This window comes from Primulina tabacum, chromosome 3 (assembly GCF_025594145.1).
Source record: "Primulina tabacum isolate GXHZ01 chromosome 3, ASM2559414v2, whole genome shotgun sequence".
Classification (NCBI taxonomy): Eukaryota; Viridiplantae; Streptophyta; class Magnoliopsida; order Lamiales; family Gesneriaceae; genus Primulina; species Primulina tabacum.
The window spans coordinates 17,555,301-17,570,840 of record NC_134552.1 but is presented as its reverse complement, the minus strand read 5'-3'; the positions used below and the strand labels follow the sequence as shown (position 1 = coordinate 17,570,840).

Below are 15,540 nucleotides of genomic sequence, written 5' to 3'. Positions count from 1 at the left end.
ACATAAGTCACCTAAAATGTATTTAAAAATTAACATCACCTGAAGAAACCAAGTCTTGTGAACCATACGGATCTCATGAACTACATCATCAGGAAACAAACGCTTGGGTTGCAAAAGTGAGAAATTCCAAAATATATTTTAGAACTACTATTTGATTATCTTTTTAAGAAAAATTTAACAGAGTCAATAGTTATGAGTGTTAGGATCATATTCCAGGCATGCTACCTCTGTGTTGTGAAACAAAAAGTTACTTGTGGAAATGCAGGGTGATATTAGATTTTAAAAACAAAAACACATATTTATGGATTCAGATATAAATAATGTGTTGCAGTTACACAAGAAATGCAGCATGCTACTTACTCCCTGTACAGAAAACAAACAAAATTTCAGAAGACAGTGCTGAATCTCCTTATGGAGACGAAGTCAACGATCTCCAAGAAGTCATAAATTTCACTCCAGCTTAATCCTTCCACCTTCCAATGGCTGTTTCGTAGGCTCGGTAGGAAAGTATTTTATGCCAACAAGGTCACCTACGCTGCTGATAACCTGATACGAATTCAAAAAGAAAAGTGAGTTTTAACGGTGCTTCATGGGGAAAAAAGAATTATTTATATATTAGTCTTTCGTCAATGCTATTCTCGTTTTTAGTCCTCTGCAGAGTCGGGCAGGCCAACAATCTGGTGTGTTGCATGTTGACGATAATTTATTAAGACCCTGACCTCTAAAGCTTTAACAAGGTCTTCCTTTGAATGAGCAGCAGAAATGCAAATGCGTGCACGGGCCAACAATAAAGGAGTAGCAGGAAAAGCAACCGTGACCACAGCCACCTGCATAGCATAATAACACGTTCAAGCAATCTTAAGAGTGAAATAGAGTGAAACGACCAAACAAAACAAAACAAAATTAAGCTCGGTGATGGACTGTTAGTCGACTGAAAATAAACAACACTGTGGGAGAGGAGGGGAGGGGGTTAGAAATGCTTACATTCCGTTTGAGGCACTCTCGTGAAAAAGCAGGAATTTTTGCTGGGTTATAGAGCATTATGGGCATTACGGGGGAATCATTATCTCCAAGAACTTCAAAACCCATTTTCTGCAACTCAGACCTGAAAAAGTTGCTGTTCTCACGTATTTTTGCCAGTTTCTGAGCCCCTGCAAGAAGAAAATGCACCAGCTGTAAGAAAAAAACACTTGAAAGAGCATGCTAGATGCCAATGACACAGCATGGTTTTACAAGTAACTTAGCAGTAAACAAAATTTCACCTCTGCTTGAACCATCTTCTCCAAGAATAACTTTAATGGAAGAAATAATTTGCTGTGCAGCTGGTGGTGATATTGATGTTGCATAAAGATGAGCAGGGCATGTGTATTTCAAGTAATCAATAAGTTCCTGAAGAAAGTGTTATCATATGTTATAGTGAACCATAGAGAAAAGGTGAAGCAAAATCATAGTTCTCTATGATATTAATCCAAACATGTGAGAAAGGATTGGTTTTTACTCCGACAAAATCTTATCAAGCTACTAAAATATTTATAAATTCGCATGCACATTATAGCAATACATGAATTTCTTTCTCTAGGGTGAACCCTACAAGGCAATTAATAGATCAATTGGATATGAGATCTACCGTTTGACTTTTCGCTAGCAAGCATAGTGATTTAAAAAAAAAATAGAAACTATTGAGTAATTGCTAGCAACGATGGATCAATATGAGCAAAGTGTTCCCACATAATTTAGGTGAAAGTTGTTTGTCTTAAAAATAACCCTATTTGAAGAATACAGTCCGACTAAATTCTGAGCCACATTCCATGTTGCCTTATTAGAGTCATAAACCAATTTTTTTCTTCCATACACACAAGGTAATCACGTAAGTAAAAAATGTCATTTCAGCAAATTCAATATAAATCATGCATAATAATAGAAACTCAAAATAAAATAAAAGTTGTTTCCCAATACTAATTCACTCTGCAATTTATCACGGTGTAATATTCTTTTTGCTTGTAGATAAAGACGTATTTATAACCACATACAAAAACAGTACTCATGAAACAAACCTTAGATCCCGCTATATAACCACCACATGACCCAAATGATTTTGTGAAAGTTCCCATCATAATGTCCACGTCTGCCGTGTCAACTCCCAATAGTTCACAGACACCCCTCCCGGTTTTCCCAACAGCACCAATGCTGTGAGCCTCATCCAGATAAACATATGCCTGTCGTGAAAGGGAAATTAGATGGCACAATAGAGGAAATACTGAAAACCATAAAATTAAATTGCATAAATTGGCACTCTGCATCATAACTCATATTTCTTTCTTTCCGTTCCGCTTTTTTTTTTGGGAAATAAAATAGGAACACCTGACGAGTTATACAAGGTCAGAATTTTCATAAATAGGCTAGTTCAAAACAACATGCCAAACAACTATCAACCATCAAGACTAATATAAGCAAAATGTATTAATCACTTCTATGCAAGTTACAAAATATACCAGAAGAATAAGATAAGAAAGAATACGAGAGATGATATATAGCGTGAAATCTACCTTGTACTTCTTACATATGGAGACAATTTCGGGGAGCTTGCACAGTTCCCCTTCCATGCTGTAGATTCCCTCCACCACAACAATTATCTTCTTCCAAGGTCTGTGTGTTCTGGGCTGTCCATCTGCAATTTGTTCCCTCAAAACCTTCTCCAGATGAGATGGAGCTACAGAAAAGTAACATTTAACTGCTTAAGATTAACTGTTTCATCATTTATCATGATATTTAGCTATACAAAAGAAGAAAAATTTAACTAACTGTTATGCTGAAAGACTCGAACAGTTGCCCCAGATCCCCGTGCGCCATTAACTATAGAGTTATGGTTCAATGAATCGCTGATAATCAAACCTCCCTGCAAACAACTGAAAGTTAGAACAATGCACAACTGAAAGTTAGAACAATGCACAACTGAAAAGGATCAAAGTCAATATCAGTCCTGTTAACTGCTGATACCTTCCCAATTAGTACAGGAAGAATGGCAGAATTAGTCACATAACCCATGCCAAAAACTATGGCAGCTGGCTTTCCTATGAAATTTGCTACACAGTCCTCCAATTCAGTATGCAATCTGGTTGTACCTGGTTACAAAGTTTCTCAAATCTATAGTCAAAATTTGCAGGACATGTCCGAGAATAGGGTATAGATAAGACAAACAAACACATTTACCTCCATCAGCCCGGGTACTACAGGTGCTCGGGAAAAAATATTTCAAGGACTCGATTACCCGAGGTGTGCAGTATTCATCTGCTGCAGCAAATCCCAGATAGTTATATGACCCCAGGTTTAGGCACCTAGTAGATCTTGTAGTTCGCCTACATTAAATGCCATTAAGTGAGGATTTTATTTCCAATTACAGAGGCTCTAAAGATGAGAAACCTTGTTTCTGAAAAAAAAATTGCATATGCTTTAGAATGATGCAAACAGCATGCATGGTCATTCAAAACCAGAAGCTTAAGTTCTGGGATTCAAAGGAATTAATATTATGTTTCCCCACAATTAACACCCGCTAATCATGTCAAAATATCAGGAAGATGCAAATTCACAAAATATGTAGCGGACACTTACTGCAGAGTTTTATTATTGTCCTTGGAGACACGCTCCACCACATCAAACCAAGCATCAGGAGGGCTTGATATTGGTCTGTTAAAGCAATCCTGCATCAATTATCATGTGAACCACATGTTTCTTTATTGAAAAAGAAAAGGACGAGGAATTTCACCAACTCCCAAAATGATTAATCTTGGTGTTTAGTCATATTTAAGATACAAGAAACTATTTTCTTGATTACTTTTGGTGTTTAGTCATATTTAAGAAAGTATAACTGACAATTCAGGAACCCCAAACACAGATCAGGCCAAAACTAATCGAAACATTCCAACTAAAAAGAAAAGCAACTTCAGATAATGAAGCTGAAATTAAAAAAAAAAAAACCTGAATCCGTAAATACAGCCGCCGAATGTAGAAATCCTCAAGCCCCAAACAGATTGGCGCATAACCCTTCCACGACAATGAAACAAATGATCTCACAACACAACTCAACCACACACATACACCATTCGTAAGAATGTGGATACGACGCTTATATAAGAAAAGGTCACCTGAAGGCTGCTTTGAGACAACCGATCGACAATCTTCCGGAAAAAATCGCGCAACTGGCCGAAAGCGAAAAGGAGGCCGTAGCTGAAATAGGTGGTCAAAGCGGTGACGTAGGGGATGGTGATCATCTTCGAATCGATGGCGGCGATCGGAAGAGCAAAGTATCGGAGCCTGAGATCCGCGGGGAGAGAGAAGAGTATGGAGAGTGGTCCGAGAAGGGGAATGGGTCTCAGATTGACCAATCACCTCAATGTTCCACTTGGGCACTCACCAGGATGGAATAATCTGCGATGGACTGTAGGATAATGAAAATTCCATACGCGGTGGATTATGATCCTTGGATCTATTGTCCCCGTTCGAAGGATGATGCAGCCGGGTCCGCCATCCTACAGCCGCTGGCTCATGCTAAGATCAAGCTTAGATTTTTATATGAGCTCGGACGATCTTGGGAAAATCAGGGAAAAGGGTCTCTAACTTTATTTTTTTCTAAAAAAGGATCCATAGGTATATTTACATTTCTGTCCCTAGGTTTTAAGTTTAAATTCTTTAAACAATCGATTAAACAGTCCGTTGCGTTAAAATTTCCCTCTCCCTCACCGTAAACCCTCCGTTCCAGAAGAAAAATATTTCTCTCAAAGGCGACACTCAAACTCATTCGATTAAATGACAAACGAAAATATGGTAATGTTAGCGTTTATTTCGATTTGTTTCTTCAGTGTTTATGTCGAATTTTTGTGTTTTTTTGTTGCTGTGTGTGCGTACTGATTTTGTGCGAAGGTGGTCGACCATAAAGTTGGTCGACCAAATTTGTTTTTTTTATGGTTGACCAAATTTGTTTATGGTTTTGTGGTCGACCAATCATTTTGGTCGACCAAAATGATTGGTCGACCACATGTGGTCGACCAATGTCATGTGGTCGACCATAAACATTGGTCGACCACAATATTTATAGTAAGGTTTTTTTTTCCGTAACTTTAATAACGTATTTATTTTTTGTCACATGTCTATTTGCCGAGGAAACTAGGTAGAGATGCAATTTTTCGATGCAAATTGACAATTCAATCGAGATACAAAGAGATTGCTGAGAAGATTCATCGCTATTTGAACAACGAAGAGAGAACCCATTTTTTCGAGCAGTCACCGTTTGGTAATTTGGTTAGGTATTATAGAGATTTTAACATTTCCAGTCAAATTATATGGTATTTAATGAGTAATCAGACAGATGATAGTAGTAGTGATGATTTGTAGATGGTGGTGCGCAAAAGGCCAGCTAGATTTTCTTTGTTAGAGTATTGTTTAATAACTGGTCTGGATTGCGCTCTAGAGCCCGAAGATTTACCAGATAGAGGTGTATTTGGCACTACACATTTTCCCGGTAAGTCTGATATTGTTTTGAGTGATTTGGAGGGAAAGATTATTGTCCAAGAGCAGAATGAGACGGGTATAGACGTGGAGAAGATAAAGATGGCTAGTCTATACTTTTGTTGTGCCGTATTCGGTGAGGCAACTAGGAAAAAGACGACAAAGATCGACCCTAAATACTTGAGTCTTGTCGATGATTTGGATAGGTTCAACCATTATCCCTGGGGTAGAGTAGCCTATCGGGATGCGGTCCGATGTTTGAAGAAGGACCTTTCAGGACGATATAATAACCTCACCGAGGCACAGGGCCGGAAAGAAGTTGAGGGCAGTTTCCTTGTCGGTGGTTTTGTTCTCCCTCTGCAGGTATATTATTTTTTGAATGTTAAAGTGGATTTGTTATCTTTATTTGTACCAGTAACACTGTTTGAAATTTATGTTACAGATCCTCGCTTATGAATGTTATCCGAGCGTGGCACAGAAGATTGCAAGGAGAAGAGATGTGAACGGTTCGATGTTGCCCAGGATGTTTCAGTGGGTGACTAACACATGGCCGTCAAACCGTGTCCCAACTGGTGCTGCAGTCGCTGCAGCCTTTGGTGATTGTGCTATAGATGTAAGTAATATGAATTGATTTGATAAAATAACTGTGGATATTAATTTTAATTAATTTGATCTTTTATTAATTATATGCAGGATTGTCTTGGATTTTTGACTCCTACTCCTGAGGAGCTAGTTGCGCTGTATTATACGACCGGACTTTTTGTTGATTCTGTGCCTGATGCGGTGATCACTCGGGTACTCGAGCTCTGGAGGCAGGGTCAGACAATCATATGTAGCGAGCACCCTCTGGAGTCTCCCTCAGTCCAGCACATGCATTCGCACATTCAACTCCCTCTGTCCAGCACACGCCTCCTGCACATGCATCTCCTGACGTTTTCGGCAACCGTCTTGGTGATCTCAATAGATCCAGCTCTAGCACCAGTTCTTCTATGCGTACGGGTCCTAGAGTCCACTTTGGACTCAATCCTTCCCGCCGCCCATCACCCTTGGAGCATCGTTTTGAGCGGCGATTGACTGCGTTGGAGGATTCTGTTACGTCCATGCATGTTAAGATGTCAGCAGAATTTCTTGAGATCAGAGCGTTTATCGGGAGTATAAATCAAGCTCTAGTTGACTTGAAATCGAGTTTCAATCTTGGTATCGATGAGTTGAGATTGAGTTTGACTGAACAGATTAGAGCTGGTTTTGCTGAGATGAGGTCTAACATGCCAGTGCAGCAGACAGAGATTATAGCATAGCCTATACCAGAGGGCGGAACAGGAAAGCATCCAAGGCAGATTTTGGTGAGTTAATTTTATTAATTATGTTTATGTAATATAATGATTTAGTACAATTCTCATAATTATTTTAATTTGTTTTAGGGTTGGATGATAATATGGCCAGGGAAATTGGCAGTACTAGCCAAACACTACATATATTTGAGCATAATCTTCTGGTCATTATAGAGGAGTCCTCAGAAGGTGAGTTAATGCATTTTTTTGATTTGATATTTATGTATAGTATATTAAACAATAATTTTTTTATTTTTAGATATTCAAGTGACTCCGGATTCGCGTAAGTCAGGTTGCGAGGCGACCACGTCGAGAGGTTATTACACTAAACCTTGTCTATTCATATTTGTATTAAAGTTCTTATTATTTTAATTTGTTGAATGTACGCTGTTAGGTGTGGCTGATAATATAGGTATGGAAATTGGCAGTAGTAGACAAACCCAACAGATATATGAGCCTAACCTTCAAGGCATTCCAGAGGAGTCCGCAGGAGGTGAGGTATTGCACATTTTTTATACTTATATTTATGTATAGTATATTAAACAATATACTTTATGTTTTTAGATATTCAAGTGACTCCAGATGCGCGTATGTCAGGAGGCGAGGCGACCACGTCGGGAGGTTATTAAATTATACCTTATTTATTGTTCATATTTGCATTAAAGTTGTTACAATTGATCATTTTATAGATGACGGTGTGAGGCCACTTGCGGAGACCGTGACACTGAAGGTAAACAACTCGCTTGCGCGAGTTAGGGAATCGATGCTCGACCGTTCGCCTAGTAGGATTCGATGTTTTTACGCCGAATATGAGAAGTCTTTCTACGGACCCATGGCGATCGCAAACTCGCGTGTCACTGCCTCTGTAAGCTTTTAAATAAATCTTTTATAAAGTTTAAATTTGTAGAGAATTTCTTTTAAAACATTGAAAACCTTTTGTTATGTTGAATTCAGCACTTCGGCGAAGCTCTCCGTGGATTGCTTGAGATGCAGATCCGACATCCTGAAGTGATGTCGACAGATGATTCGTTGATGGACGGACATTTCTATGGTGCGATCTCAGTTTTGGCCGAAGATAAAGATATCGATTTCAAAATAAATCTGGCACGGATTGTGAGCAAAGTCAAAGGTAGTGATCCAGAATGGCCGTGTCTCTCGTGGAAAAAGGCACGAAGAATTCTCATCCCTGTCTACACAGATCGGCGCTGGTTTTTGCTAAAACTCGTGACAGGGGTGAATAAGTGCATTATATATGACTTGCTGCGAAGGCACGATCCCAAATTCAAAGATCTGAATGGAGAAATAGAGCCTATATTTATAAACGCTGCTCGTCTGTTATCCATTGTTGGGAACAACCCACACCCCGAGAGACCATGGAATATAAAACTACATGATGAATTCCGTGCCAAGATCATACAGTACGTTGTCAACTTTCTATTTAAAATATAATAACTTCATTATTATTATTTTTAATGTTACAATAAATATTAACTTCTCATTTTTTTCTTTTTCACAGTGAAGATTCGGGAGCATTTGTGTTAGCTGTTGTTGGATACTCTTTGTCTAGGAAGAGTGCGCAAGTAGTACTAACTTTAGATGATAGATTAGTATCTAAGTTTAGATATTTTTTAGCTTGTAATATGTTCCTTAATGATTGGTGATTATTGTGATGTATCGGACAATTTTATGTCATTATTTGAATCACTTAATCACAATCTCAGTATTTTGTTACATTATAAAATACACGATTATGTTATATGTTTTAAGTTAAATGTGAATCGTTGAATCGTGGAATCACAATCTGATAGTTTTTTGGTTGACCACTCTCCTTTGTGGTCGATCATTCTCATTTTTTGGTCGACCAATAACTTTTTGGTCGACCACTCTTAGCATTTTGGTCGACCACTAGTTTTTTGGTCGACCACTCTAGCTTTTTGGTCGACCATTAGGTTTTTTGGTCGACCACCACTGTCCTTTTGGTCGACCAATGTGTTTTAGGTTTTAGGGTTTAGGGTTTTAAGGGTTTATGGTTTGGGATTTACGGTTTAGGGTTTAGAGCTGTTAATTCACGATTTAAATTATGTGTTTTAAATTACAATCTCAGTATTTTTTTACGTTTTAAAAAATATAATTATGTTATATGAACAGTGTAATCACAATCGAACTATTTTGTTATAATTTAAAAAATATGAATCGTAATTTCACGATTATGTTATATGTAATAATTGAAATTTGTCACGATCTCACAAACATGTTACATTTAATTTAAAAAACCAAATGAATCGTAATTTCAGGATTATGTTATATGTTTTAAATTACATATGAATAACAGAATCACAATCTAAGTATTTTGTTAAATATGATTATGTTATATGAACCGTGGAATCACAATCGAACTATTTTGTTATATTTTTAAAAATATGAATTGCAATTTCACATTATATGTAATAATTGAAATGTGTCACGATCTCACAAACATGTTACATTTAAAAAACCAAATGAACTGTAATTTCAGGATTATGTTATATGTTTTAAATTACATATGAATCACAGAATCACAATCTCAGTATTTTGTTAAATATGATTATGTTATATGAACCGTGGAATCACAATCGAACTATTTTGTTATATTTTTAAAAATATGAATCGCAATTTCACGTTATATGTAATAATTGAAATGTGTCACGATCTCACAAACATGTTACATTTAAAAAACCAAATGAACCGTAATTTCAGGATTATAATATATGTTTTAAATTACATGTTAATAACAAAATAACAACAAAAATATGAATATGAATCGTAATTACATATAAATCACGGAATCATAATCTTACAGATTTCTTAATTTCGAAAACTATTAATATATATACAAAAAAAAGTAATGGTCGACCATCAAGCTCATGGTTGACCATTAGTTTTTTTTGGTCGACCACTCTAGCTTCGTGGTCGACCAAAAAAACTAATGGTCGACTATTAGCTTGATGGTCGACCATCATTAGCCTTTTGGTCGACCACCAAGCTGACGGTCGACCATCAAGCTAATGGTCGACCATTAGTTTTTTTTGGTCGACCATTAGGACAATTTTGGTCCACCATCAGGCTATCTCTTGCTGAATTCACCGATTGAAGGAATTTTATTTTGTTTTCTTCTGCCAACTCTCTTCTCGAACAAAGGAGGCAACACGAAAGGAAAATTAATGTTGCGTGGCCATTCATTTTCTTCCGGAATGGGATACACGGTCTCTGAGTAAGCCATGCACCATGACATTGTAGAATAGTACTTTGAACACGTATCATATAAATCAATCTTGGCTAACCAACTGGCTGCGATGGCATGAGCACATGGGATTCTATCAATATCAAAAACTCGACATGTGCATCTTTTTGATTCCAGGTCCACTATGGCCGAATGTCCACGACTCCTAACATCAAACTCTAAACGTCCTAATTCAAAAACTTGCATTCCCTGGGCATCTGTGAACCTGCTACGAAGAATTCCCTCGATCGTAGGGGTCATATTACTGTTACTTGCAATTGATGCGTGGCGATATCGGGCAAACCATGATGAGGTCAGTTTCTGCAAAGAATCTAAGAGTGCAATGATTGGCAGCTTCCTTTCTTCAAGTAGTCTAGCATTGATCGACTCAACCCCGTTTGTCGTCATGATATTGTAACGGGTCTTTGGACAATATGCTCGAGTCCATCTATCAAGTGAGTCTCTCTCGTCCAAATATTGCGCTGCCTCAGGATATCTATTCCTAAATTCATTGTATGCAATATCAAACTCGATACCCTTATAAATTTTTGCAATGCGCAAAAACATTTCGGTTGCACCCTTTTTTTTGCATCTAGTTTTCATGTTTTGAGATAAATGCCACGTACAATGACCATGATGCGCATTCCTATATACAGTAGAAACCGCATTAATGATTCCTTGATGCCTGTCTGAAATTATCACCAATTCATCCTTGTCTGGTACTACTTCTAACAACTTCGTTAAAAACCAACTCCACGAAGAAGCACAATCGACATCTACGATTCCCCACGCCAAAGGATATTGGTGATAATTTCCATCTTGTGCCGATGCCACAAGTAAAAACCATTATATTTGCCCTTCAACCATGTACCATCAATTGATACAACTTTTCGCATACTTCGATATCCTCTAACGCATGCACCAAAAGCAAGAAACATATACTTGAATCGATTTTTCTCATTGACAAATATGTCTGTTATGCTTCCTCGATTCATCTGCTCAACCATGTGCAAATGACAAGTCAATTTAGTAAAACTCTACGTAGGATTACCTTTCAACATATTGTCTGCTAGTTCTTTCCCTTTCCAAGCATTGTAGTATGATATATCAGCATTCATACTATTGCGCATCATCGACATCACTGCTTTCGGTACAATTGGCACTGGATGACCTTGGAAATTATCCACCAACATATCACGAATAACAGCAGAACTCGCTCCACGGATTCTCTTTCGTCTCCCTGTCAAACCACATGTGTGTGTGTTGCAATATGTCCGGACAGAGAATGCATGTGAATCATTTTTAATCTTTGAGGTCCAGATTCTCCACTTACAATCAGACACTACACATTTTACGGTGTACACTTTTTGGCTACTTTTAACCGTCTCAAATTCAAAGCAAGCTTCCAAACTTATTCTAACTAGCTCTTTTTTCACCGCTTCTCGGTTTGGAAACTCTTGACCAACAAACAAGTGTGAACCATCCGTGAATGAAAATGTGTCATTATCAATATCCACATCCGCAACCAAATTTGCGTCATTAATTGCAACCACATTTGCCTCGACCTCATTTGCATCACTACGTGCTTCATCACATAACTCGACTGTGTTACTACGATCCACATGCATGACATCCACATTATGTGCTTCGTCAAAAAAGTCACTGCTACTATTACGATCCACAAAAACAATATTCAAGTTAAAATATTCATCAAAATGCCTCTGTTCGTTAATATTGCAATTGTTTTCATCAATACCATATCCGTGCACATTATCAAAAGAATCAAAAGAAGCAACACGTTCAATTTCAACTTGAAGCACTGGCCTACTTCTCGGACAACCAAGATACAAATATGCTTTCAAATCATGGTCATTCTCTATATAAATTGGTTGAATGTTGCACGGCAAATCTAGAAGATAACTCAACCTCAAGTTGACAGTGTCTTCTACTTTCCCAGCTTTATATAGTTCACTTTTTAAATTTTCAAAATAACAAATATCATCATCCACTGGAATAGCGACAAACTTCGCATTGGGCCCTGGATTCCATTTATATACTAGCCCCTCCGTCACTTCCCATTTCCCGTCGAAATGAACAACAATAACTGTTGGCATATCTACAAAATGCACCAACAAATATGATAATTAAAGTGGGCAAATTTTTTTAATAACAAAAAAAAGGCAGCACATGGTCGACCAACAATTTTATGGTCGACCAAGAAAATTTCTTGGTCGACCGCTATTATGTCGGTCGACCAAGATGAATACATCACGGTCGACCGACTTAATAAGAGTGTGGTCGACCAAGAAATTCACTAAACATGGTCGACCAATAAGATTTTGGTCGACCACGAAAAATTCTTCTTGATCGACCATCTTAATTTTGGTAGAACAAAATTCTTGATTTTTATTTGGTCGATGAAGAAAACAATAAACGACAAGTATTATTGATCTTAATTTTGGTCGATGGATTCAAAGAAAATGGAGAAAACTTACTGTGATTTGTCTTCAAATACAGACTACAGACAAATTGGTCTTCAAATACAGAAGAATGAGGCAAGATCTGGATCTGAGGAATGAAATTCAAATACAGAAGAATGAGGCAAGATCTGGATCTGAGGAATGAGCACAACACCACCTGAGCACAACAACAGGGAAATGTGGTCAATTTCGATTTAATGTAACGCGGAAGCAGCAGATGCGGTAGATGAGTTATTTAAATTTGGGAAGCCGATAATGGGGGAAAATGTGGGGAAAATGTGCGTGAAACGAGAAGAAAGAGAAGATAACAAAAGTTATAATGTTAAGTAAGGTTAAATGTACTAATCAAGAGTCAACTCCTTCTTTTTTTAAAAAAAAAGTCAGACTCCTTGTTTTTTAAATTCTTCTTGTATTAATCCTATTTTTTTAATTGCCCCGACGATCTTCGCACGTGAAAATGTAATTTTGACAATATATATAAAATCACCCAATTTGAGAAGATTTGATTGGACAACAAAGAAAGTGTTCTGATCGATGAATTAGGTGAATATTTAATCAATTATCAGGAATTCGATTTCTAATATCAACATCTTTTCGAGTTAGTCTTTTCTACAAGACTTGTCAAATATAATTTATTTACTAACGTGATTTGTATGTTATTGAGTTAAATCGAGAGATTATTCAGGTTGCATGTAAAAAAAAAAAAAGAGCTTTTAAATGTGAAACGAGAACTTAGCCTTGAAATGAGAATGTCTTATAGACTTCTTTGTGGGCTTGAAATTTGTGGGGGCCGTTTTGGCCTTGATGAAGTTTTAATTGTAAACCCAACTCCAGGTAATTAAGATACATAATAACCTATCAACTATGTTGGAGTGATTTCCTCCCGATCTAATTTTGTGTCTAGGTTTTTATTTTCATTTGAAATGTATCACTAGAAGACTTCAAAATTATTAATAATTTTTTGTCTAGGTCTTCCCGATCTTATTCTCTTTGGAATGTATCATTAGAAGAATTTGATTTATACAACATCTTGTACAAATCATTTCGACTTAGAACTTATTTCTTTCATAATTAAAACTCCTAGCACACTCTCGATTGTTGACATCAATCTCACAATTCGCTTAATGTTCAACGTCTCTTATATTAAGAATACAAACATAATCTTTAACATCTTTGTGCAAAGACTATCATTCAACTAACTTTTGAAACGCATCTCTCTTTGTTTATGTGAGTGATTGTGTGTGAGAGAAAAGTGATCCATTACATTGTATATAATATCAAATTCATCCTCTCACACAAGGTGAAAAGCTCTCGCCAAGTAAATATATCTATTTAGAATCTCCTTCTTGGGCTTGCTCTAATTTCAGCTATTTTTTCTTTATATAGGTTGACCACACTTTGAAACTCCATCAAAAACTTGTATTTGATCTTCAAGATGTTGTTTCTAGGCTCCAAGAATGATATGAACGTTTTACGTTTGAAACAAGAATATGACTGTTTGAAAAAATTTTGTACGATTTTTGACATTGAAATGATCTTTTTTTTACATTTGGGACACTTTTTGAAATCAAGCCATTTTTTACTGTTCATCGATTCGTCGTTACTGTTCATCAAGCCATTCCATGTGTAACAAGAAAAAGTCCATCGACAAATTCTAGCCACCACTTTCTCTTGATAATAACTTTTGATTCATCGATTTTTGGGAAAGTGATAAACATAAAAGTTGTAGTCATTCTCTTAGTTTTTAATATAATCAAGAGTCTCTCAACTTTGAGTTTGTATGATAGAGATATGATGGAAATACAAGAACTGCTCGAAAAACATCTCGCTATCAAGCACGAAGTTGTGATGTCTTTCTGATGATTATAGATCTTAATTCGTTGAACTTTTGGCAAAGTGGTAAACATGAAAGTTGAAATTATTTCTCTTATATTTCCATAGAATCAAAAATCACTAAATTTCAAGGTCATATGAAAGCGATATGCTCGAAATACTGGCACTGCTCATGTCTATCTGGCAGCGGTATCCATGTTGCAGAACTAGCAAATTTCTCGCGATTTATCATCTTCTTAAGCTCTGATTCAGACTTTGACATTGATAGATGATTTGTAGATAATTGTATTAGCTTTCTAACTCATGTTGACTCATTTAATTACAATAATATGACTAAGAGATATGACCAAAATAACATCACCGCTCAAGTCTAGTAATTTGCTAATCCATGATTTTCAGCTTCATATTGCAACCATTATTTCGCTTAAATAACATCCGAACTAGCTTGAACGGCCTGAAATATGACTTGTATCAAATTGAGTTTTATGCCCATCCATTTTGCCCATTGTTCAATTCGATCATTGAACTATGATATACCATTGAAATACTTCAGCTCGCAAAAGTCTAGTTACTTCCTAAATTCGAGTTTCAACTTCCACCTGTAGGTAGCAACTTTATACTTGAGTAAATATGTTAGAAACACAAGAACAATTTTTGTTATCGTTATAGTCAAGATTGCTAGCGTTTCCATAACCTAAAAAATCCCAAATAATCATATGAAAACTAATTAAATGTTTTACTAGTAATTTAACATGAATAGATATATTGTAAGACGGTCACACACATATATATAAATATATATGTGGATGAGACGACCCGGTCCATACCTACAGTAAAAAAATAATGTTTTTTACATAAGTGTTCATCCGAACAAAACAAAACCAAACCAAACCAAACCGAATTTCACCAAAAATCCAAAATGAATTTCGTGGTTTGATTCGGTTAAAAACTGAAAGTTTTTCAATTTTTGTTTTAAATGAATTTCTGTTTTTTAAAAGTTTTTATTTATTTATTGATAACCACAAATAAAATATGATTTTAAAACTAAAAACAATTTATAAAATAAAAAAATTGATTTTCGGTTCGGTTTGGTTCGGTTAACTGAGATAAAAAAAATCAAACCGCACCGAAAATC

General features: G+C 36.4%; 2 protein-coding genes and 1 long non-coding RNA gene across 3 annotated transcripts; 2 read left to right on the top strand and 1 right to left on the bottom strand.

The window, feature by feature from the left end:
* Nucleotides 1-247: 247 nt before the first annotated feature.
* On the bottom strand, nucleotides 248-4,573 carry LOC142540894 (long chain base biosynthesis protein 2d-like). The gene is made up of 12 exons (XM_075647352.1): nucleotides 4,143-4,573; nucleotides 3,976-4,041; nucleotides 3,610-3,698; nucleotides 3,211-3,356; nucleotides 2,998-3,122; nucleotides 2,803-2,896; nucleotides 2,547-2,710; nucleotides 2,055-2,216; nucleotides 1,263-1,389; nucleotides 985-1,151; nucleotides 720-827; nucleotides 248-546 (listed from the first exon to the last, which is right to left on the bottom strand). Exons 1-12 carry the CDS (start codon nucleotides 4,266-4,268, stop codon nucleotides 451-453), a joined length of 1,470 nt encoding a protein of 489 aa, XP_075503467.1. The 5' UTR covers nucleotides 4,269-4,573; the 3' UTR covers nucleotides 248-450.
* A 2,208-nt stretch (nucleotides 4,574-6,781) lies between these two features.
* Nucleotides 6,782-7,147, top strand: LOC142539182 (uncharacterized). Its single transcript, XR_012818850.1, has 3 exons — nucleotides 6,782-6,845; nucleotides 6,924-7,022; nucleotides 7,093-7,147. It is a non-coding gene; the product is annotated as an uncharacterized LOC142539182 (long non-coding RNA).
* Nucleotides 7,148-7,247: 100 nt separating this feature from the next.
* On the top strand, nucleotides 7,248-8,506 carry LOC142538533 (uncharacterized). The gene is made up of 4 exons (XM_075643849.1): nucleotides 7,248-7,326; nucleotides 7,398-7,454; nucleotides 7,523-7,698; nucleotides 7,788-8,506. The coding sequence occupies exons 1-4, from the start codon at nucleotides 7,248-7,250 to the stop codon at nucleotides 8,280-8,282; spliced, it is 807 nt and encodes a 268-aa protein (XP_075499964.1). The 3' UTR covers nucleotides 8,283-8,506.
* The last annotated feature ends 7,034 nt before the right edge of the window (nucleotides 8,507-15,540 follow it).